Source organism: Trematomus bernacchii, unplaced genomic scaffold (genome assembly GCF_902827165.1).
Source record: "Trematomus bernacchii unplaced genomic scaffold, fTreBer1.1, whole genome shotgun sequence".
In the NCBI taxonomy this organism is placed as follows: Eukaryota; Metazoa; Chordata; class Actinopteri; order Perciformes; family Nototheniidae; genus Trematomus; species Trematomus bernacchii.
Genome location: NW_022987710.1, coordinates 1,043,989 through 1,069,780, shown reverse-complemented (window position 1 = coordinate 1,069,780; position 25,792 = coordinate 1,043,989). Strand labels below are relative to the sequence as shown.

The 25,792-nt window shown below is 40.3% G+C and overlaps 2 protein-coding genes across 4 annotated transcripts; one reads left to right on the top strand and one right to left on the bottom strand.

The window, feature by feature from the left end:
- Positions 1 to 169: 169 nt before the first annotated feature.
- On the bottom strand, positions 170 to 8,493 carry zgc:162297 (uncharacterized protein LOC555865 homolog). 3 transcript variants are annotated; one of them, XM_034140985.1, is made up of 6 exons: positions 8,426 to 8,493; positions 5,150 to 5,232; positions 4,884 to 5,064; positions 4,064 to 4,214; positions 2,914 to 3,041; positions 170 to 819 (listed from the first exon to the last, which is right to left on the bottom strand). In XM_034140985.1, the coding sequence occupies exons 2-6, from the start codon at positions 5,213 to 5,215 to the stop codon at positions 629 to 631; spliced, it is 717 nt and encodes a 238-aa protein (XP_033996876.1). In that variant the 5' UTR covers positions 5,216 to 5,232; positions 8,426 to 8,493; the 3' UTR covers positions 170 to 628. The 3 variants fall into 3 exon arrangements, with proteins under 3 accessions (XP_033996876.1, XP_033996877.1, XP_033996875.1); XM_034140986.1 differs by lacking the exon at positions 8,426 to 8,493 and adding an exon at positions 6,366 to 6,435; XM_034140984.1 differs by lacking the exon at positions 8,426 to 8,493 and adding an exon at positions 5,900 to 5,978.
- On the top strand, positions 6,567 to 18,704 carry ccne1 (cyclin E1). Its single transcript, XM_034140983.1, has 12 exons — positions 6,567 to 6,892; positions 7,421 to 7,471; positions 7,689 to 7,776; positions 8,085 to 8,147; positions 8,454 to 8,620; positions 8,870 to 9,005; positions 11,540 to 11,686; positions 11,892 to 11,987; positions 15,657 to 15,791; positions 16,733 to 16,844; positions 16,953 to 17,110; positions 17,556 to 18,704. Exons 2-12 carry the CDS (start codon positions 7,458 to 7,460, stop codon positions 17,784 to 17,786), a joined length of 1,347 nt encoding a protein of 448 aa, XP_033996874.1. The 5' UTR covers positions 6,567 to 6,892; positions 7,421 to 7,457; the 3' UTR covers positions 17,787 to 18,704.
- The last annotated feature ends 7,088 nt before the right edge of the window (positions 18,705 to 25,792 follow it).

Below are 25,792 nucleotides of genomic sequence, written 5' to 3'. Positions count from 1 at the left end.
CTGAAACCACTGAGAACAATCATTCTTGAACTCCTGATATCATGAATAACAGTCGGTCCCTCAGGTTGGAGAGCATTAGTTTAGATTCCATAGATATAACCAGAGGTAGGGCTTTTAGGAAGTGTGTGTGTGTGTGTGTGTGTGTGTGTGTGTGTGTGTGTGTGTGTGTGTGTGTGTGATAAAGGTTTTGTAACTGAGCAAGGATTCACATATGAACACTTCAAACCTGTAGAGTGATTTTTAATGCAATATCTACGATGCCGTTGGATTATTATGGCAGTTTGAATGTTTTTTCTTGGTTTTATTCAGTGTGTATTATTTCATGTGCCTTAGTTTTAGATGTTCTTGTAACAAGTGTTTTAAAGCTCGTACCATGCCACGGTGAGCTGTACAGTAATTATGTCGGGTGAAAACCCCCGGGAATTACAAAACCATTGTTTGTGTTTTGATTACCCACTATTTTCATATCACACATTGTTCATTTTAGACGAGTGTAAATACAGTCGAATATTATGTTTTTCTATGAGTGTATTTATAAAATGTACAAAAAAATGAAAGTCTTGTTTTCTTAAGCTGGTGTCTGAAGGTCTTTAATGTGGCAGCGGACACAAGACAAACACCTTCTCTCTTATTGTCGAAGCTCACGTATCTTTCCCATGAACCTCTTCACTCGCTCCGGGTCGACGGCGTTGGCCCAGTGGCCCCCCTCCTTGAAATGAGAACCGATGATCATCCCATTTGCACCAATGTAGCTTTCAATGTTGTCATAGGTTACCCCAGAACCAATCAGCACTGGGATCCTCACAGACTTGGAAACCTCTGCAAAAAGCAAAGAAACATCTGAACAGGGGTAACTACTCCAACTCTAAGAAATGCACATATTTAATGATACACTTGAAAAAATAAAGAAAACAATAAATGATGACTTATGGATCTTTTAAAGGGATAGTTGTTTTGAATTGAGCTTATGTAAGGTAGGTATCCATATTAAGTGTATCCTGAAGATGTTTTTTATGCTATCTTCAAATCCACCAGATTTTATGAATCTTTTTGAAAAAATGGTTACTTTACCTGTGTTTACCTGTGAGTCGCTAGCCTACAATAACACAGACAAACAAACTGGTCAAAGTAGCCTTAGACCAGCAACCCTCAGGTTCTGTTAAGTACAATCACATTTTTTTTTAATGGAGTTTAGTGGCTTTTGCAAGAGCACATTAGAGACAAATAACAGCTTTAGTTTCCCGTCAGAAAGGGCTGTCTCCATGCAAGTTACAGAGGTGAAAATAATTTGAATATAACATACTCTTTACCCATTTATTTTTTAAGGGTGGGCCTCTTTTTTCTTTTGATGGATAAAAGCAGTACATTGCTTTGCTCTGCAAACTACGGGTGTGCTGACGCAATTTACTGCAGATAATACACCGACTACAAACAAGTACCTAAAATAACCCCACTTCAAAACATCCAAACTATTTCTTCAAAGCATACAACAACTTGATTTCCTTTCCTCACCATCACATGCACATGGATGCATCTCAAATGTATTCTATTAAAATCCACACAAACAGTTACTGTCAAATGTGGTAATCTGAGATTATTTATTATGTCGATGCAGCATGCTATTTTTTCAGATCTGGATCCTATCCATATATGATAATGTTAATGAATGTCAGTTGCCATGGCGAGAGGAGGCTGTGGCACACCCAGGGAACTTTGGACACTTGCATGTGAGCTCCAGTATCATTCTGTCTGACCCTTGTCTGCGTGCTTGTGGTCCCGAGATAGAGCGTGCATGTGTGTGTGAGGGGAAAAGATGGGGTGAGTGTGTGCATGGAACCAATGCTGTGTGTGTGTTAGGCTTAGAGTGTTTAGAGTCGTGTTAGAGACTAAAATAGCAGGCCTGGTATCGCTAATATAAGGACATGGTCCAGATTTACAACCCTGTGACTCTCTGCAGATACAAACGGCAGGGCCTTCAGCTCCCCGTGGTCACTGATTAAGCCACTGATGGAAGCAGTATTCAAATTCTAAATATATATGGTGAACATGTTAACTATAAATATCTAAATGACTCATCCCCAGTTGTTTTGTATTTATAAAAATATGTTTAAATCTGCATATGTGGCATTTTCTTATTATACAGTCGTTTGCACGCTTCCTCCGCATGTAACTGTATCCACCAAACAGCATATCAGATTGGCAGTGAGTCACCTACCTGCCAGTAATCCTTGTTCTGAAGCTATATTAGTAAAAGGTCAGCGTGAGTTGGGTATCACTCCAGGACACTTACAAAATGAGTTTGATACTAAGAACATATTTTCATAGACTTTGACCATAGACTGTTTATATATAAAGGGCTTTACTAAAGGTGAGGGTGACCTCTGCTGGACGGATGAGGCAATGATTAAAAATGACAACATTACGGTCGACAGCACAAAATGGTTATAATATATGGTGGAGAATATCTGAGAAAGTAACTAAGTGCGATTATTTTGACTGACACTGCGGTTGAGATATGATTCACTATATTTGAAGGATTGATCATTTTTGTATAGTTTTTCTGTACCAAACAATTTTGTTATTTCTTAAGTCTGGGGAATGTGATTTTTAGGCCGGGATATCTCTGCTGCTCCACAAAACTTTATTCAAAATGGTATTTGAACACACGCATTACGACACAATTTTGATTAACTGTGCAGCCCAAGGATAGTATTTCTCAAATCTGGGGAGTTACTGCATTTAACATCAAGTAGACTCAATTATGCATTGACAAGATTAATGTCAAATCAATCCAATGGATGTTGCTAACAGATTGTGTTTCAGCCCTGTGTTGTTAACTGATAGGATGATTAGGTGCTAGGCAGTGCCTGATAAAGCGTTGATGTGCTCCTGGCAGTCTGGAGGGTGCGGTACCTCTGAGCTCCCGCGGGTCAGCCTGCTGTCCTGTAGCTGCTCCTGTGATGATGAGTCCGTCTGAGAGGAAGAACTCTGCTGCATGTGCCGTCTCTTCAATGCTCACGTCTGAGGTCAGGGCATGGGAGCTGGGGAAACAAACACACAGTGTACATACACAAGCAGGACATGGCCGAGTAAAACTGGCTGGAGATAAAACTTTGACTGGGAAGACCATAGTTACATGAATTCCATTACACTGTAAAACGTTCTTTATAGAACAACATAGAACAGGGTGTCAATTTACCAAACAGTGATATTGCTTCATACTTCCAGACATTTCAAAATTCAAAGTGGCTCCTTAGGAGCATCATTGATGATGGGCTATTAGACAAAGGTTACTGAGGCACGGGGGTTATTCTGGTCTGGGCCTGTATCTATCGTCTGTATCTATCAACTGTAACTTAAGCTACACTATTTGCAGCAAAGTGTAGGAGTAATCGATAACTTACATCTGCCTCATTCTCCACTCTTTAACAAAGAATCCTATATATACTTATATAGAATTCTAAATAAGCAAATTATACATATTGTATTACCAAAATAATTCATATACATTACAAGAAGTATATCATTTGACTATTTTAATATATTTTCACCCTTTCTTGCTATTGCTTGTTTTTTGTTGATGAGGGGAATTCAATTGTATAAACCTGCAGCTTCTTGACCTCTCCTGGTATATTTTTGATATTTCTATAGATCTTTTTTTTTAATAAATAGATAAAAAATTAGTGACATGTTATCCTGTACAAGTCTTAATGGCTTTCCCTTTTTTAATTAGTTTATTTTTGATAAATATTTAGAAAATATACGTAAGAAAAACCTAAACCCTGCCAGACCTAATGACAACCAATGGAACGCACATTTTTCAAGGCTACTAACAAACTGAAACACCTCAAGTCTCCAGATCTAATATTTATCCATCCAGTCACTATGAATCCTCTTTTCTAACAGGGGGGCTGGTTAGTAGTTGGTCTTGCCCTTGCCTATTATTTCAGCACACTCAGAGAAATGTTTAAGTAAACCACTAAAGTTGTTGCAGCTCTTTTTTGCATCTAAGCGGCACTTATGGTTCTAGTTACTAATAAAAATGTAGAGATGGGGATCTCACCTGTGCTTCTTCTTGATGTCGGTAAAGATCTGCACATGCTCAGCTCCGATCTGTTTGCGGTACCTCAGTAAGTCCCCGGCGCAGGCGTTCAGGAGTCCTTCATCAGCCACGTGGGAAAAGACGAAACCCTCGGCCCTGATGAAGTCCAGACCTGTGAACATAACAAGCAGCCTCTGTGTCAGATACAGGTTCCTTTTAACCAGAGGTTCAGAAATCAAGTACATTTACTCAAGTACTGTACTTAAGTACAGTTTGGTCTGCTGCATATTACTTGAGTATTTCCATTTCATACTACTTCTACTTTCCCCTAATCATTTGTATGATAGTTTTAGTCACTTTGAAAATACATATTCAGATAAACTATACTAAATATAATCAACATATAATTGATCATGTGTTATATAGACTATATGGATCCCTTGGGGAAATTCACAAGCTATAAGGCAGTATATATTATAAAATGATAAGAATAAAATTGTCCGTCTTGATTAATCAGTAATGTTTTTTGTACTTTAATTATATTTTCATGCTGATACTTTTAATACTTTACCACGAGTACTGTGGTATTCCTACTTTTATTGTTTTAAATGTTCTTACATAAAACACTAAAGGACAAACACACAGCATCTTATTTGACTGATAAACACACCTTAAATCATGAAACCCGACCAGACCGTAATGAGCTGATGTTAGTCAGAAAATCAGTTTACAGTTGATCTGATACATGATTGATATACCTATGTTCTAAACACTTTTACTGCAGATGGTTATGGCATTATATACACAGCACAACGATCATTCAACGATGTAAAGACTGAACCTGAAGCCAGGGCGACTGCCAGGGCCTGCTGGTTTGCAGAGGACAGTATTTGCACTCCGAGCGGCAGCTGTGGACAGATGTTCCTCACAGCCGAGCACACTGCGGTCAGACAGGCCGTCACCTCAGGGCCCACAGAGAACGAGTAAGGGATGTCATGCATGTTCTCGATGATCACAGCATCCTGAAGAGGGGTTCACAAGTAACTGTACTGGCTCGCTTAAGAAGACTTAATGTGTTAGGAATTCACACAATGTACAATAACTTACAATCCCTGCATCACGGTAGATTTCTGCCTCCCTGCAGGCTTCTTCTGTGATTCGGGACATTTTCATACAGCCCAGGGGGGTGCCTGTGATAGACATCAAATATGGAAACAATAAGTAAGAGATATGACAAATAAAAGCTCCCAAAGGTAACCAAATATCTTTACCTGAATACTGCACCTATAAGTATACATTTGAAATATGTGTACTTTTCTTAAATTGATTTTTACTCTAATTTGCTATAGTACTTCAACAGTCAGCTCCGAATAATATGCTTTTACCTGACCATGTTAATTTGACATATAGGATTTCACAGACAAAATGATATGACAGTTTTGAATGGAGTATTTTTGTGGTATTGCAACCTTTACTAGATCCTGAGGCGCCCAAAGAAAATACAGTACGACCCAGAAAGAGGAAGGCAGATGTTGCCATTGTAAGTAGTCTGAATAATGTAATAGGCCTAAACCCCATGTTTCAGGAGTGTCTAGGTTGTCACATAAGTTCATCATTGCTGGCAAAAACTTGTATATGCAGCTGGATTTAATAATGATTTGTATTAGTGCTTACAAAACAAAACACCCCTGGGAAAATGTGTAGTTTCTACTTTTAACCAGCTGGAGATTGATCTGATTTATGTGTGGGATTTGAAATACAGACAAATTACCTTTACAACCTTTACTAGAGTCAATAAACTGAATAGTTCATTTACAACTGCTAAAATGTAAATCTTAAGGGTCAGGTCAGTCTTACCTGGTAAAGCTTTAACATGAATCATTCCAATAACCACAGATTTCAGTCGCCCAAAAAGGTTCAAAAACTTCATGTTGCCGTTTTTGTGGAGCAACCAGTTGAGCAGAGACAAATAATCTTGCTTTTTGTCTTTCTAAGCATGTGGATCACGTGACTGGCCAAGGGTCAGTTTTGTTTTTGAGCAAAATCAGTGATAATAAACTATCTTTAAAATCCATATCAAACCAGTAGTGCCTAAAACAATTATTTATCTTACATAACCTCATCACCTGAAGTAAAAAAGTATTTAGCAGTGCAGAGAGTGTGTTAAAACAAAAAGCTTTACGTGGATATAATAGGAGATAGCTGGAAATGGGCGGTAGAAGCATCCGCCGGCTAACATAGTTCTTTTTTTTACCTAAATAACTGATGCGCCAAGCGTGACAGCGCAAGACAGCCATATTTGGAGTTCACGGAACAAACGTACCTAGTTACCTCACAACATTATGGTCGTATTTCATTGTATTTTAGGCTTAAATCTAAGCACTACGGCTTTGTTTACATCTGACAGACTAGCCACGCGGTGCCCGGGCACTTCCTCTTTGGAAGCCCCGCCCCTGCAGCTGTCACCGCGGCAGACACGCCTCCAGTTTTGCCGGCAAATTTATAAACTCATTTTCCCTCCTCTTTGTCATAATATATATCGATTATATACAAAACACGAACTCTGTACACGATAAGGATGCGAAACGGTGGTGAATTGGGAGAGAGTTTGATTACAGAGAGGCGGTGAAGCTGTGAGTTTAGCGCCAAGTGAAATCCACTCCTCTCTGACGTTGATGCTTCAAGTCATCTGTTCACTACAAGGCGCCAGCTCAGAGGAACTAGCACGGCCTGGGTACACGCACACTCGGACACAGAGAGCACCACTGCATCCGAACAACAGGCTGTGAAGTTATACATTATACATATTTAATTTTGGATAAGAGTGAACTTCAAGGGCAGCATCTTGAGGTGAGTGGATAATACGAAACTGTACCATTGCATCGTGTTTGTGAAGCTAGGTGCAACTTTTATTGCTAAGCTGAATTGAATGCTAACTAAACCGCAGCAAGTTAGATACTGGATTCAAGGTTTTTATGGATTCTCGTACTTAAATGCCTAGTGTTATTACTGTTAATGTTAAATGTTAAATTGGGATAATAGGCGTCTCAGCTGTGCCTGTCGTTCGGCCATTATGTGGCAAGCCAGCTGTCCATATTTAGTGGGGGAAATAACCAGCTTCCCATCAAAAATGCGCGAAATAAAAACCTCGGGGGGCTTATAATACGTCTTGTGTTTGCCACCGAGTAGTTTCGTGAAGAAATAGCATTGTGTGGTACTTTTAAGCGACTTTTTACATTGAGTACTGTTTCCATTTCCCCGCGCCAGGCTGAGTTGGGCTTTGTCAGAAGGAGGGAGTCGAGAGTGGGGGTTGGGAGTGTATGAATGTGTTGTTTTAAACCCCAAATAACAAACGTTTTAAACACTTCTCATTCACAGGTTTACTCTGAAACTGACACATACCCCTCTGAGTATAATGCGAAGACAACGGTGAGTTTCATACGCATTTCATTCATGTATATTTTAAGCGCGTCAATCAAAGTGTGTGACGACAGAGAGAAAAGTTGATGGAGCTTTAGCCATCCGGCTAGTTAGCTTGTTGCTATTTGTTTTAGCCCGCATTAACATATTAGGCCAAGCATGTTAAACTGTTTATGTCGGCTCCGGAGACTAACTGCAAGTACGTGTTTGTCTTTTGTTGTTATAGGGAAGACACAGAAGCGAAGTCTGTAGCTCCCGGGGCGTTCAAAGAAAATACAGTACGACCGAGAAAGAGGAAGGCAGATGTTGCCATTGTAAGTAGTCTGAAAGGCTCACAGAGCAGCCTATAATGGGCCTAAACCCCATGTTTCAGGTGTGTCTGGGTTGTCACAAATGTTCATCATTGCTAGCAAGTAGTGTCTGTGCTTCATTGGAGTATTTCTTGTACAACTGATATTGCTGGATTTAATAATGATTTTCATTAGTGCTTGCAAAACAAAACATCCCTGGCTGGGACAATTGGCAGTTTCTACCTTTCACCAGCTGGAGATTGATCTGATGTATCTGTGCTTTGAATTGAAGACAAATTTAACTTTAAAATATGTCCATCTTTGATCCTCAGTATTTACAAGATCCTGATGAGGAGGTAGCAGAGATGACGAAGAAGAAGCAGCGTGAATGTGAGGTAGGCATAACCCACCCCTAACTAAGTTCACTTTATATACATTTTTGGTTACTAAATATTGCCACTGTATTTTATCAAATGCACAGCTGGTATATAAGTAGGTTGCTCATTCCCAAAGTAATTTTTTGGGGTTATTCTGCCTTACGATCATACTTCATCAATTATACCCATATTAAGGGTATCTATAGTTCATATTTTGTCTGTAATGTAAACCATCCGGCTTATTCAGTTGCCCGAGTCAATACTGTGTCCTCCCCCTCTCATTTTCCATTTCTCACCTCTCTGCTCTCCCTCTTTCCTGTAAAGCCGGGCTGGAGTCCTGATGCTGGTTACACAAGTCCACAGAGGTGCATCCCCACACCTGATCAGGAAGAGGACCCGCCCGTTGCCCTGATTAACGCAGGTTTCCCCCACTACAACTTCCACAACGTCTATGTAACGCCTGTACGGTGTGCGCCGCTTCCTGCCCTGTGGTGAGTACTGTTTTTAGAATAATTATCTTACAGCAACCTGTTTGATATAATATAGCACATGTCTTTCTCTGTGGTCCATTTTCTGAGGTTGTGGCTAATAGTTGTTGTTGCTGGTCTTGTGGTTAAGATGTCTGCCCATAGAACATCATAATGCTGCTTAGCAAATGTTGCACAACAAGGGGGACAGTCATGAGTTAAATATTTGATGTTTTACCATTTTCTTTTTATCCATCTCTGTTTTGTTATCAGCTGGGCCAGTAAGGATGTGGTGTGGAACAACATGTTGGAGAAGGACAAGACGTACGCCAAGGATGTCCATGTGATGGAGAAACATCCTCACCTACAGCCCAAGATGAGAGCTGTTCTCCTGGACTGGCTCATGGAGGTGTGTACTATGTCCTTGTAACTAGTCTAGAATTTGTCTCCACCTGGCTTCCATTTTGATCATTTACGCATTATAGGTGGTAAAAGGAAAAAGGAAAGGCTGTGTGTATAACGACTGACTTGCCTTTTTTGATTGAATTGGTTAGACAGCAGGATAATAAAAAAGCTAGAACCTTAAAGAACATCATACAGGGTGCGTACGGGTGCTGGAAATCCTTGAAAATGCTTGAAATTGTACGAGGTGTTTTCAAGGTTTGAAAAGTGCTTGAATTTTGGGAATAGTGCTTGAATTTGGGATAAAGTGCTTGAAATTGTAAATGCTTTACTTCGCTTTTTAGATTAAAAGAAAATAAAGAAGTCGGAGCGCGCTTAAATGCTTCGCTTTTACATAAAACAGCTCCGCTCCGGCCTTCCCGCGCAATGCGCGTGACCGGCAAGTGTTTTTGTTACGTGTGTGACCTGGGCATTCTGATGAGAGTGATAGATGACAGTATGCCAGGAGGTTGCCGTGTCAACGAGCGTTGGCTAGCAGAAGACAAATACAAGCCATGGCTAAGACGAGGGTCAAGCGAAGCCCAAGAGTAGCCTCCTGCAAAGTGTGCAACAATAACGATGCGAGAGTCTGCGCTGACGAGCCACACACCACACGAAAGGTCCGCCGTAGTAGAGCATTTTAGATTAGGCTATCGTTGCATGTAAAATACATGACACTTTTCTCTGTGCGCGGCAAAACAAGCTCGCCAAAATGGCTTCACTAGTCTGGCAGTATTTTAAGTGTCCGAAAAGGACAATAAAATAGCGGTATGCAACGTGTGTGAAGCAGAAATCCTGCAGCTCCACCCGCTGTGACGGACCGGTGAGCGAAGCAGAACACACATTAAGAGTTAGACCTAACACACTTAGCTATTTTATCTACCTCTGGAACAAGCTGATTCCGGCGATCGGCCCCAAAATTGGCGATCGGAGCATCCCTAATAATTGTATATGATATGTTTTATAATGATTGATCATGAAAGTGTTATCAAAGCTGGTAAAGGAGCAGCTAGTTTGAATGACTTTGTATACTACAGAGTAGCTTGTGAATTTACTCCAGGTGGAACTAAAGTCTGATTTAACACTTGATTATATTTCACATCATTCATCCACATCTGTAAAGTAACTAAAGGTATTAAATACATGTAGTGGAGGAAAAGTACACCATTTACCTCTGACTTGTGTTTACTGCCAACCTAAAAGTACCTCAAAAATAGTAATCAATAATGTATTGAAAAGTTATTTGGCTGATTGTTTTATATTGGCTCAGCCAGGTTATATGGGATGCCCAGTCTACGTACAGATGGGTCACTCATTTTGAAATATTAAACTTAGTTTTCTTTTCTAAACATTTTAATTTGTCATCCTCATGTAGAATGCTATTATGAAACACACATTTGGTTGTTTATAGCATAAAGAACATCAGATTTAATGTGAGGCAGGGAAATAATCATTTGAGTATAAGTATGTGTATATAAATATGTAATTTACAACAGCTGTAAGATGCTTGAAAAGCTTGAAAATGCACCTTGAAAATGCTTGAAAAGTGCTTGAATTTGACTTTGGAAAAGGTGTAAGAACCCTGATCATACAATAAGTTTCATGACTGTAAAACGCCCGACAACACTAAGGCCTCTTACTGGTTCTGAGCTGGACAATTAATCTAATTATTGAGAAAATACAAATGTGTTTTTTGGGTTATTATCTGTAAACACCCTGTGGTACAAACCATCAAGTAAGTAAGGGATAATCAAGATCCCTCTGCTTCGTGCCGGGCTCCGTGTTCTTTTTCCAATAATAACTGCCTCGCTGCACATTATCCCGCTACACGGCCACATACTAAACAGACCAACGACTTGACTCCCAATATTAATTAAAATTATTTTATTGACTTGAAAATGATCGTATTGCTTACGCTAAGAAAATAAAACTCCATTCCACGGTGCACCAAAAGCTAGATCTCCGACAACAACTTAATTTAAAATGAAGGCAGCTCTGATTTGATGTTTTCTGTGACTGTCCAAGTCTGTTTACAGATTATTTTCCACAAACAAGTCCTTAAACACTACAGAGCACATACCGTGTTCCTGTCAGGGTTTTTCTGTTGATTTATCTGACGTCCAGCGCTCAGTCTTTTAACCCCTTTCCTTTCTCTCTCCATCCTCCTTAGCAACGGTCATTATAGTCCTTAACAGCAGTCTATACTATCATTTATGGCGCATGTCCTCCAAAATCTATATGCCTTTCAATCACTTCTAAATCTTGCTTTTGTTTGGGTGTTTGTTTGTTTTTAAATAAAGGAAAATAGAATAGTAAAAAGGTAAACATGGCTGTTCCATCTTACAGTAACAAAACGTTGTCATGAGATGAGCTTCTCCTGATGGGTACTATTTCATCTTCCTGATGCCACTTCATGTCCATAGTGCCATCACATAAATCTCTAGTGGTTAAAAGTCATGGGGCGGCCCTATTCCTGCATTAATGTTCTGTTTGTGTTTTTAGGTGAGTGAGGTGTACAAACTGCACAGGGAGTCTTACCACCTCGCGCAGGACTACTTTGATCGCTTCATGGCCACCCAGAGAAACGTCTTCAAAACCACGCTGCAGCTCATAGGCATCACCTGTCTCTTCATAGCTGCTAAAGTAGAGGTGAGAAGGGTTGGAGAATCCGGGAGAAAATTAAACCCTCTGCTTCGATAAGAACCCTGTGGTTATTTTTGGCCTTTTGTTGTGGGCATGTGTTGGATATATCATTGTACTCTCACTGCCCCTTTCTCCTGCAACATCTTCCACTCGTTGGTTTGGTATGAGTGGTTGTTATAAAGGTCGTCTCCTGTGTTTTTGCGTCCCTCAGGAGATGTATCCTCCCAAGGTCCACCAGTTTGCCTACGTTACAGACGAAGCCTGCACCGAAGATGAGATTCTCAGTATGGAAATCATTATTATGAAGGTAAAAACACACACACACTTAGCTCACTGACATCAGTAGGATCTGCTCTGTATTTGTCCAAATATCATATAGCCAAACTAACCAACTGATGATATTTTGGGTTATCTCACGAACATAGTAAGACGTGTCTTGTTAAAATATGCCTTGGTTACCCAAGTCACAAACGGTGTGTGTTCTCTTCCCTATTCTTGTATTTTACAAATACATCAATCCCAGGGTTGTTTTTAATAACTAAAACTAAAATAAGCACTGAAGAATACTTGTACCGGAAAATAATACAAACGCATCCTCCTGTTACGTTCAGCGTATTGACCCGTATTCAATTTTGAAAATCTACAATAATACTTTAAAGTATTTTTTTTGTATGAAACTTCTTCTACTTGCCTTAATTAGGGCTATAAACAAGTCAAATGGAAATGGTTCATGTCATGTATTTGGAACCCCCCCTGCATGTTGTAGAGATTGTATTCGGGTCAATTTGACCCGGCAGTGAAAGTGGAGGCTCAGAGGGGTCAGAAGTGCAAATGGGATATACTGACAAACAGAGGCCGTTTCTCAATGTCGAGTAAACCTGCTGCAGAGCCACTATTTCAAGTATACTACGTCATTGAGTGGCGCCTGAAGGACTGTTTAAATGCATGTTAAATGCCCAGCATTCGGCGCCACTCGATGACGTAATATGCTTGAAATAGTGGCTCTGCAGCAGGTATACTCGACATTGAGAAACGGCCAGAGACAGACAGACACACATATGGCGCGTTTCCACTACAGCGCGGAGCACGGTTTAAGAGGGCTGTGACGTCAGCGGCCCGTCTTTGGTTGCGTTTCCACTTGGCCTAGTACCGGCCGGCGGGTCCTAATTCACAGTTTTTCTGGCCTCATAAAATCGTGGGTCTAGGGCCAGAGACAACGAGGCTGACTCGGGCTGAGTATGCTAAACTAGAGAGAGCGTCGCTGGCAAGGGGGCAACAACTACAACAAGATGGACATATTTGACCGTGATTTAATTGTAATACACGTTTCAAAATGATGCCGAAGTAACAACATACTGATACCGGTTAGTAAAAACCATGAATTAATGCTTTGACAAGTCTGCAGACAGACGGCAGGCGAAAAACCTTTTAAAATGCGTGTGTTCTAAATGGAGATTGGCTAAGCTAATGCAGTATATGCTCCGACCGTCCACACTCACAACAACGGCCTATACAGACATAAATAAAGCAGCGACTGTATTCACCATGACACAGGCAGTCTGTGGTTTGTACTTGTTTAACTTTTGTCTAGTTTCTGAACATATATGAGGAGCTGTGAGCTCTGAGTGCTAACAGCTAACGGCTGTGTTGTTTTTCTGGGGTTCTCATTGAAGATGACGTCACGGCTCCGCCTACACTGCGTTACTATAGATACTACCCCAGTTCCTAAACTGTAATGGAAATGCGCCATAAAGTGAGCCAGTCCTAATGAGGCCTAGCCATACCGAGCGAGGCCGTGTAGTGGAAATGCGCCCACACACACACACACACACACACACACACACACACACAGTTACAAATACAAATCCTTATGACTCATTTGGCTTGATTCTAAGTGAACGGGTCAATTTGACCCTGAAGAGAAGAAGTGTCTCGTCTCTATTTATCAACATCAACTGATTGGGAAAAAAAGTTAGAAAATGTAAAAAGTAATTAAAAAAATGTTATGTTGTGCAAAACTAAGGTATTTTATATCAAGGTTTTTCCAATGTAAAAAAAAAAAATAGAGAAATGTGTTTGAATGTATATGTTTTGTGAAAAACAAGTGACTTATTCTAATGGAACCATGATCTGTGAGAGGTGAATAATGCGGCTTTCACACCAGCGCTTTTCCCATTCTAGCTCCGTGCTAGAGCTTTTCTGGTTCAGCTCCGGTTTCCCTTTTCTGCTCCCGCTTTGTTCACACCGCCCAGCTGCCGCTGCTGCGTCATGACGTCACCGTTTACATCGCTGATTTGCTCCCCAACGGCGCTCACAACAACGGGGGACTGCGTCGGGTCGATGATCGTGTTGCTTTTAATCATACGAAGCCAGATTAAATTAAATAACGACTTCTCCAACCTTATACTTTTCTCCAGAGTGCCGTGGTTCATTGTTTATTAATGTGTTTCAGCGGCATTTACCGACCGCTGCAGTGCTGGCCGGCTGCTCTTCCACGGGAGTTTATTGTCCCGTTAGCTCCGGGTTAGCTCACACGGCTCTAAAGTATTCACTGTCTGACTGTCACACAAGCAGCTGATACATATCCCCAGTTCCCCTTAAGTGAATGTGTGTCAGTCTGAATTGACGCTGTTTGGTGTCAGTCTGAATTGACGCTGTTTGGCATCACAACGCTGTTATGAAAGTTTCTCTGGTATAACATGGGTGATGTTAGCATAGCAACCGAAGCTAAACAGCCGTTTTCTACAGGCACATTTTACCGGCGTATTTTTCATTATGATTCTACTTGTGATAGTCGGACATGACAACCTGTGCAGCCCATGTATTGATTCCATCCGATAGCTGCTATAATAACAAACAAAACGTCTGCCTGCTCTCCACAATGATCAATAACAGCGAACGGATGGTCAAAGTAAGGTACAAATAAACAGAATCACACGAAGCCTGGTTAGTGTTGCCTGACTTTATAAAGTGTGGTTTTTTTTTTTATAAGTGTGGTTGCCTTCTAGTCACTTTGCTCAGCGCTACTGCTTGTAGGCAGGCATGACGAGACTCTTCAGTCGACCCATGTTCAGGGGAGATGGGTTTAGTTTCCTGCACGCCTCGACGTAAGAGAGACGTAAGCGCCGCCGCCTCTTAGCTCCGGAGTCTTGCTTCTAGACCGACAACTTTTTTGGAGCTGGAAACTAACCGGATTCCGGAGCTTAGAGCACCGCCGCTGCGGTGTGAACAGGAAAAACCGAAAAACCGGTACTTTTCAGGCTCTAGCTCCGAGCCGGCGCTGAAAAGGCGTTGGTGTGAAAGGGGCACAATTGCACTAAATATTGATTTAATTGATAGTAATAAAAGGTACAAACTAAAAATTGGGGTTTCTGACCATTTTTGGATAATTAAACATGCACTGGGTCAAATAGACCCAGGAATATTATTGCTGTTACAGAAAAACGAATATAACAGGAGGGTTAAGAAAACTCTACTGACATAATATGGTTAAAAGAAATTAATATAAGTAACGTTTTTTGTGTGTCTATAATAAATGACTACCCAAAATAGGAAAAGCACGAAGCTCCCTCAACTAGTGTGCTGTTAAATTACAGAAATGGAACAGGCTAGTATGTTAGACTAAGAAGATTAAATGAATATTGTAGAAAATCAAATGCCATTTAACCAACCAGAGGTCATTTTCTATTGGTAGTGTAAAAGGATTCAACTGAATTCCCAAATGTAAAAGATTGTAACATTAGGGTTAGTCCAACACATCCCAATTTGTTATGTATATTTTTGGAGCTACATACCTTTTGAGATATACCTGGCCTTTACAAAAACGGCTAAATGTATAAAAACGAAACTTTAGAAAACTGGCAAGCACACAGTTTTAAAACCAAAAATATAATGAATAATCAAAAGTATTTTAACCTAGGTCAATCCAGTTGAATGTTAACACGGCAGGTTGTCCTCTCGTTCTGTTCTCCCCCAGGAGCTGAACTGGAGCCTCAGCCCACAGACTCCCATCTCCTGGCTCAATGTGTACATGCAGGTGGCTTACCTGAAGGACACAGACGAGCTGCTCATCCCCAAATACCCCCAGAAAACCTTCACACAAATCGCACAGGTATGCCGTTTGTGTGTTTTTCATTTCAAGTTAATAGCAAGTGGGTATTTCAATAATACAGAAAAAGGACAGAAGTGTGCACACTCGCTTAAAGCTTCGTCTTTCTTTTAGTTTGACAAATATTTCAATTCTGGTAGCGCTCAGGAGTGGCTTAGTGTGTGTTTCTTGTAAGCATTATTGCATTACATTGAATTTAGCTGTTGCTTTTATTCAAAGTGACTTAAAATAAGTGAAAGAAAGCATACAAATAAAATCTCAGAACAACAAGAAAAGTGCTGGTGCATTGGCTTCCAATGGGCTTTAGATTCTTAAGTGCTTTTCAAAAATATATACTATACATGGATGTATTTTTTTTTTCAAGTAACTCTGCCTTCTTTGAAATGTATTTAAAAACTTAAAAATATATGGCGGACCACGCTGTTCTCACCTGTAATGTTTGACAATTACGCTTCACAGCTTCAACTGGCACGAACAGTGACCAGAAATGAACATGCAGTTCACCTTGTTTATTTGATTAGGAATATGATTAGATTCATGTAATCAAAATACTTCTGTTTTGAAACCTTTTTTTCAAAGAAGCGACCGAGCTTAAGATTGAAATACAAACTTAATTTAAAGAAAATCAGTCATTGTAGATGAATCTGTCATCATTTGGTTTTAAGGCATCACTGACCTGCCTGGATGGTAAACTCATTCAGAAGTCGCTTCATGTGTTCTTTGGATCATCCTACAAGTTGATCTCTTACTAAATCACATCCATTGACTCTCAAATACTGTACATCTAATCGGTTATGGTCCCTCTACGGGTTGCTGCCCCTCGGAGTCCCCAGCTCTGCAGTGTAGCTTTAAAGAGCAAATCCTTTTTATTCACAAATGTGATGGTTCAGTATCATTTTGAGGCAGGCTCTGATGTTTCATTTTGTATCTATTTTTCCCTCTAGTTATTGGACCTGTGTATTCTCGATGTGCATTGCCTCGAGTTTTCCAACGGCATCCTCGCTGCCTCAGCCCTGTTTCATTTCTCCTCTCTGGAGCTGGTGGAAAACGTCTCGGGTAAAAAAAGAAGCTCCTCCTGAACTCCTCTTGCTTTACTCTTCTTGAGCAAAAGTGATCCTAAAGCATACTTTATCATTTCCTCACTTCATCCTTCTGTGCTTGCAGCTCTGAAGAGGGTGGAGGTGGAGGAGTGTGTGAGGTGGATGGTGCCGTTCGCCATTGCGCTGCAGGAGGTCGGTGGTTCGTCTATGAGAACATTCACAGGAATCTCTGCAGATGACATGCACAACATCCAGACCCACGCCTCCTACATCACATGGCTGGTAAGAGAAAGTGTTTCAATGTTAGAACGTTTCACAGGCAGGGAGAAACTAGGGGCTGCCCCCCTCATAATGTTCAACAGTCAGCAGCTTATTGTTCAGACATCCATCCATTGTATTGACTATCATCAATCATTTTAAAGCTAGTAGCATTGATGATGATAAATGATACATTTCTTTAAACGCTCATCAGTGAAAGTCATGCTGTAGAAAGTGTGTGCGCAAGCTTCAAAGTGTATTTATCGTCTGAATATGGCGATAATAGTTTCACATTCTGAAAGCAAAGTCTTTGGGGTTTTGCTTACAACTCGTAAATCCATATTTTATCTCGAAATGACTGATTTTATTGAGCTGGATTTTGTAAAAATATCCAATTTCAAATATATTTCATCCTGAAGAAGTGTTCTCTAGTCACAGTAAATGTAATCCTTGTATTTGCTGTCTGCAGGACAAGGCCTACTCCTACCAGGATGTGGAGTTGCAGCGTCACGGCAACTGTCCTGTACCCTCGGGTGTCCTGACCCCCCCGCAGAGCAGTGAGAAAACGGAAGAGCTGGTCCCGGTGGACGCTGCGGTGCTGAAGATCAAACCAGGATTCAAACTCCATCCCCACAACGACGCTGTCCAAAGCAGCGACGCCATCACTGAAACTGACCAGACGACGGCAAATCCTAAATAAATGTTTCACTTCTGGCTGAATGGAGAAGAAAAGCACCTCTGTTGTGTTGACTCTGAACAGCAATGATGGATTCTCAGTGGGAAAACATTCATGGAATTTGTATTTTTTCCTTTTTAACTCAAGCCAACTACATGGATGCAGTTGCTTTTAAATGTTGGGCGCACACAGTGACTTTGACAAAACACTGCCACCCAGTGGACAGTTTATATCCCTGCAGGATTATTTAACCCTTCAGTCAAAGAGCAAAGGATCTGCTCTGCTACGGATGCGACGGCTTGAGAAGATTTTCAACAGCATTGCACCCAAATGCTTACGTGAATTACAACCACACCTACACATTTGTTGGTTGCCAATTTTTTATGCAGAGGCCAAATTGAATGGACATTTTTGTATGAATTCTCTACTTTATTAAGTGTGTGTGTGTGTGTGTTTGGGGTGTGGGGGGATGATTGCTGTTTTTAATCAGTGGCCTCATTTGCCCAAAAACTTTTCCTAGGGTCATATTTGTCCCTCTGTGCTGCTATAAAAGTGGGCTTTGCATGATGGAGAGTGTTTGCGTGTGTGTGTGATGCAGTGTGTTTTGGTTGAACTCTTGCCATGTTGTCGTTTTGCTTAGGGACCAGTAGCTTGGCTACCTAAATGGACGAGTGAACCAGCCAGGCTTCAGAAGCTAAAGTATTGATTGTATTTAACATTTATTTTTATCCTAACCTGCGGTTTTTCTCCCCACCACCAAAATGTTTATTTGACTTTTTTAAATAAAATGCTGCTACATATTTCAATTAAAAACTGTTTCTATGGACTTTTAACAATGTTTGGTTGTTTTGGGGATTTCTTTTGTGACAAGCCTCTTCTGAAATCACACAATTGTTCCCAAAAAAAAGAATTAAAATATTTTTGGTGTTAATGTTTAATTTACGATGGCTGCAACCACGAGTCACTATTATAATGAATTATTCCTTATTCATGCAAAATGTGTAGAAAAGACTGTTTACGGCCTGCCTTTTATCATGTTAATGTTTTGGATGGCCAAAATAGGATCTTTTAAAGACATCACCTTGGACATTTATTATTTTCTGTAATTTTAGAACAATCAATTCATAACCAAAAGTGACCCAAATCATGAGTCGCAGACCTGTGTAGGTTGAACTCTTTCCATGTACGGTCTTCTTTATTACTTATGAAGTCATAGATGCGCTCTGGCTGAATTCACTAGATGTCAGTGGCCGTGTCCCATTTCTGGGATTTCCCCTCCTCGACTCTTCGGTCCTCCGGTAGTGACCCGGAAATGAATTTCAGCGTGCAATGTTGAAGGATATCTAATTTCTTTAAATGCACATTGAGGATCGAGTGTCGAGGAGGCTCTCTGGAGGAGCTATAATCGAGGATACACTGGGTGTTTCTCAATCGTGAGTATGCTTGCTTGGTAGCACATGCCTTCAGAAGCTAGGCAAGAATCCTTCCTGGCATTCGGAAAACGAAGAGTGGAACAGGCTAGCAAGTGTGCAGGTGTGATGAGATATAGGTGTGATATGAGAGGCCCCGCCTTACATTTTCTGCAACAGATTTGGGGAAATTGATCCGTGCGCAAAGCATTGTGGGGATTTTAAGGATGCGAAGTCTACCCATGTGCAGCCTCGAAATTTCCCCCAAACCAAGGACGCGGCCTCGGTGGAATTCCAAGTATGCTGGACATTGGAACGGTCCTGCTGCGCCACTTGATGACGTAGCATCCTTGAAATATCGTCTTGGAAGCCAATGGGTGTTTCTCAATCGCGAGTAAAGCTGCTTCAGAGCCACTATTTCAAGCATACTACGTCATCGAGTGCCGCCGAAGTACTGTTCCAATCTCCAGCATACTTGGAAATCTACCGAGCCCGGCGTACTCCGTTTGGAGAAATATCGAGGCTGCACATGAGTAGACTCCGCGGTCTTAAAATCCCCACAATGCTTTGCGCACGGACCAATTTCCCCAAATCTTTGGCGGAAGATGTAAGGCGGGGCCTCTCATATGACGCACACTTGCTAGCCTGTTCCACTCTTTGTTTTCCGAATGGCAGGAAGTATTCTTGCCTCGCTTCTGAAGCAAGATGCTCGGCAGACATGTTTGTTTGTAGCCTTTATTTAACCAGGTTAAAAAATCCCATTGAGATCAACGATCTCTTTTTCAAGGGAGACCTGCGGTACATTAGTTACACATAAAAACAACAGAAAACAAAAAGGACATCACAACATAATTACAGGGGTATACATTAGCAACCTATTTACAGTGACAGGTATCCAATAACATTTCATCCAGCCGTGCTTTAAAATGATGCAAGGGAATTAAAATGCTCAGTTTCAATGATTTTTGCATAGTGTTCCAAGCTAGAGTGGATGCATTTCCGGCAACAGAGATGTTTCAAAGAGTTGTGACCATAGACTGTATAGCAGGGTTGCCAACTCTCACACATCTGGCGTGTGACACACGCTTTCACTCTCAATCTTACGCTCTCACGCTGCCCAAACTATTCTCACGCCAAAAACAAGAATTCGAAGACTAGAAACGGTTTTGAAAACTTTTGTCACGTAGTGATCGTCTTCTCAATAGAACATCTTTGATAATGTCTTCTGGCCAATCAGAATCACGATAACGGCGTGGTGTTGTTGCAGGAAGTCCCGACGGAGAATACTTTTGCGGTAGTACATCTCTATACATCGATACAACATTACGTGTTGATTTCTATCAACACGTAATGTTGTATCGATGTATAGAGATGAAATAAGACCCCACGGTTTGATGATTGATAGGTGTGTGGGCTGTCTTTCATTTTGACACAGAGAACAATGGGGGCTATCCACCCTTATCCACAATGTAAAGTAATTCACACAGCCTCTTCCCTCTTCTCTCTGTGAGGAGCAGCACTGCTGCAGCAGGTTCAGCTTTCAGAACAAAGTAACAAAAAACAAAAATGGCATTCATTTTTTTAAATATGTCGTGTAGTAATAGATTTATTTATTTTTCTTCTCAAGAGAGTACCAGAATGTGTATTTTATGTTAGTATTTAAAAAAATCTCCTGGGGGAGAATCCCCCCAGACCCCCCTGCAGGGGTTGGGTTTTCAGCATGTCAACTCATTCACTTGTGGGGAAATTGCAGGATTGGCTCCAGGTCGCCCTTTTTATTTACTACAAGACAAATGTGCCTTTTTATTTCATACAGTTCAATTTGGATTGAGACAGGGAAATAATCTGTCGGGGGGAGCGTGTATGTAATTACATTGCAAATACTGACTTGAGCCCCACCACTGTATGGGTTAGCCCTACCATAGATTACCCAACAAAAATACTCTGGAGCGCATGCGCAGATCTAAGATCCAGTAGAAATGATAAAAAAGTAAAAGTCTGCTGCTTATTGTTCTACTAGGCCAAAATAGAGTCAAAGAGTATATAAGAGTGAGAGTATTAATTAATATATTTGGCAGTTTGGAGTAAGTCTGTAGATTTGTTTGTGTGTGTGTGTTTCATGTATAGGCTTCTCACGATAATTAATTTTGTTGGATACATTTTCCCGGAAATTATTCCGATAAACGATAATATTGTCGGCACCGTTGTATGACCATTTTAGACCACTGACATAATGATAATATATAATAATAATTCAAGTACATCCTTTCAAACTGCTAGTCACATCCTCATGTAAATGGCAATTTATCGAGGTCAGAAAAGTTATCGAGTTCATTTTTATTTATCGTACGATAAGTCAATTAATTGCTTATCGCGACAGGCACACAATAAAACAGTGGAAACAAAGATGTTTGACTTTCACTAGTGAATGAAACTGTGTGCCCTTTATAGTCTGTGTCCATTATTGTGTATTTGTATATATTGTATATATATCCTATATATATGCTAAGGTCCCGCTGCTGACACGATAGCAGTCATTTCGTGCGCATGTGTAATTAAACCGAATTAAACCCATGATATCAAAATCTCACTCCAGCCAGGTACCCAAAGTTGGCAACCCTGTGTATAGAGTGGCGAAGTCCCTCTCCTTCCGGTGGACCTCCATTGGACCTTATTTCGGAAAAATTATGTATTGAAGTCAATGGAGAGAGAAAGATTATCTTTCGATCCCGTTTGAATTGTGCCACGAATTACATATGTTTGTCAATTTAAAAGATAATTTTGCAAGTCAAAAAAATAAAAATGTGTCGTAAAACTGTGAAGTAACACATTTGTTTGTGTGAAACGCTCAATGAACTACATCTCTGGTCTCACAGAACAACACACGTCACCAAGATGGCCGTCACTACTGTCTTGTCAACAAAACTATTGACTACCCTCACTATCACCACAATGAAACACGTCCTGAAGAATGTCATGCAAAGCTGCCTGCCTGCCTTCCTTTGATTCTCTCTGAACTGCCTGGTCGTTTTAATGTTTAATGTCAACCATTTGTGCAGATAGCATGAAGTAGAGAAGATCGTCGATGCTAGCGTTAGCGTTAGCATTTCTCCCCCGGACTTAAATTGTGTATTATAGAATGATCACACCGGTGACAGTACTATTCAAAGGGTTCACGAAATATGACTACTACTCTTACTGTTTAACATGTTGGGTTACTTAATGTTACTTCATGTTAAGGCTAATAAAAATGACACGGCTGTAATGCTAACTAACGTGCTAGCTACTAGCTAGCTTGATCCAGACACTCCTGGTCCTTTCATCAGACGGGAAGCGAAAGAACGAGCAAAACCCATTGCTGGTATGATAACAACCTGGTACTAAGCACACAGGCATCTTGTTAAAGTTATCTTATCTTAGCCAGCGCCATATAGATAGATTATATCTATATGGCGCTGATTTTAGCTATCTCTTAGTGGAGGAAAACAATTGTGACATCACTTACGCGACTCTGGGATTTGTAGTCTTTCTAGTTGCGTATTTTTCATAGTCTTATATTTCAACAATTTTACGACAAACTGTGACTTTTTTGACATGGAAATGATTTTTTAAGATTGACAAACATATGTGTAATTCATGGCCCAATTCAAACGGGATCGAAAGATAAGTTTTCTCTCTCCATTGACTTCAATACATTATTTTTCCGAAATAAGGTCCCATGGGGCGGAAGTAGAAGGGCGTGACTTCGCCACTCTATGGTCGTGACGCACGGCCGGACTGATCTCAGCCAATGACAGCTCTGCATGCATCCCCTGGATATTATTTTATTAGCCTAACTGCTTTCATCGCGACGCAATGTTTACAGAGAACAGCTGTGAGGTCCGTGCAGAAAGCAGAGCAGTGCCGGTGTGTATAATATATATCACTCAGTATAACAGGCAGTGGCGTTTTTATATGTACAAAAGTGGTGGGGCACAAAAAACGTAGATGTCTATATATAAGCTTCTGCAGTGATGTGCAGTGAGGTTCATGGCTGGTGAGGCACTGGCACTGACTCTTCAGGTTTACAAATATTATATTTTGACCTAAACCAAAATATAATATTATTTTCAAAAGCTTTTTTTGTCTGATGCTTCGATGAATTTTAAACAGACAGTTCAACAAAAGGATACCCAAAAAATGTAATTTTATCATTTAAATATTGAATTGTTCTCTCTTAGTAAGATCCCATTTTCAATAAAATTGCGGTCTTACCTTGACTTGAAGATGAAGTCCATTTGCCTATCCTTCTGGACAAAAATGTCTATAACTTTTTTGTAAAAGTCCTCCTTATCTTCTTGTAGTTTCAAAAGTCTATCATAAATCTAATAGATAGATTTATGATAAAAAAATTATAAAAGTAGGGTAGACATGTGGATGTTATCCGGCTGAACAAAACGTGCATTTATCTAACAGGTACGTTTCCCACAGATCTTATTTCCAGCTATTTTCTAAAATCCTATGGAGAAACCTCATTGCTTTTGTGTCGAGGGAAGCCATGCGCAGCTTACTTCCTGGTTTTAGGACGCGTCACTGCAGCTCTCACGTCTCCTCTTCACACACCACACTTTTCGCGGCACACGTACTTACAGCCAATCAGCTCTGAATGATGTGAGATGACGTATGGTGGGGATGGCAGCTCAGTGCCCCTATGGTCATAATTTGTTTGCCACACACATTAAATAGGAAAATACTCTGAGCATGCGCAGTGTAGTTTTTACAGTCACCGTTCACTTAGACAGTGAGAGGGAGGGGCATGATCAGGTTTTGTCCCACATGGCTCTAAACAGCTCAATAGGCACACACTGTGACTGTAGACACTAATTAGAAGAACACAGACTACAACAGCAATGTACAGACGAATCAGATGATTAAACATGATCTTAAAATATATTTTATATTTTTTTTTATTTTTTTTTGCATTTTTTGTAATCATAATTTGTAAGTATTATTTGTAATACTTTCTGCTGACACCTAATGACCAGTCGCCACTGATAACAGGCCTACTCTCTTTATTTGCTTTAGTTTAGTAGATATCTACAAACAAAGAGTCGATCTTTTTCTAAAACCATTTAGTGCTTCACATAATAAAATAAATACACAACGGCTGTAGCCTACTGCGGTCAAGCCAGCCTCCACTTCGGAAAACACAGTCAAGCCAGCATCCGCGTTGTTTTGTGGTGCGCGAATATCCTATGCATTACGGTAGCGGTCTGGAAAGACTGCCTTCAAAATAAAAGTGCTTACTCGGTCAATAACAATTATACCAAACATATTAAAATATGTACTATATAGGCCTAATGTGACCAATAATAATGTAAGACAAACTACGTATAACTACCACATTATAACTAACTGAATGTAAAACTTAAAGAGTTTCAAAATAAAATACCTTTGAACTCTCATATAGGCTATGAGCTATCATGCCTCTGTTTTTAGATAAGAATAAAACAAAAACTGTCCAGTATCAAAGACTTATTTCACTTCAGGGTGATAGCAGGACACCCCATCTAGTCACTCAGATAAAATCAGGACAATCTGATGTAGAGTTTCAAAATAAAATACCTTTGAAGTCTCATATATGAGCTATCATGCCTCTGTTTTTAGATAAGAATAAAACAAAAACTCTCCAGTATCAAAGACTCATTTCACTCCAGGGTGATAGCAAGACACCCCATCTAGTCACTCAGAATAAATCAGGACATTCTGATGTTGAGTTTCAAAATAAAATACCTTTGAAGTCTCATATATGAGCTATCATCCCTCTGTTTTTAGATGACAATAAAACAAAAACTGTCCAGTATCGAAGACTTATTTCACTTCAGGGCCCAAGGCGCTTGAGGCAAAATAGGCAATGATGAAGGCTTGACAATTAATATGATGTAGACAGGTTCATATTATTATCAGTAAATGTTCTTGTACCAAAAACACATATATTTGTTGCAAGTGTATTTAAGAATAGGAAGTTAACATATCATATCAGTGCCCCTAAAAATATACCGAATGGTATAGGACATAAGGCGGAGTGGCTTAGGAAAAACAGTCTATGCTTGGCACCCATTAATATGCATTTTAGGTCAGTTTCAGCTCATGGAAGATAATAATAATAATACATTTTATTTTTATAGCGCTTTTCTAAACCCAAAGACGCTTTACATTTGGGGAAGGGTAGACAAACAAGGCCAGGCAATAAAACAACAACAAAACAAAACAAAAACAGAAAAACAAAAAACAAAACAGAAAAGCAGTCAGGAGGAAGTTGGTTGAGAGGGGGGGGGGGCTTATGGATATACAGACTTGAAGAGATGGGTTTTGAGGCGGGACTGGAACAGGGTGAGGGACTCAGACTCACGGAGGTCTTGGGGCAGGGAGTTCCAGAGCTTCGGGGCTGCCACAGAGAAGGCTCTGTCCCCAAAGCTCCGGAGTTTGACCTTGGGGATGGAAAGCAAACCATCCCCAAGATAGTGCATTCTAGGAACTGGAGGGACTCCACACCCACATTTTTTTCAAAAATTAAAAGATTCAAAAGTTTTTTGTCATGTGTACATAACTACATAAAGAAAAACATTTCTAAAGAAATAA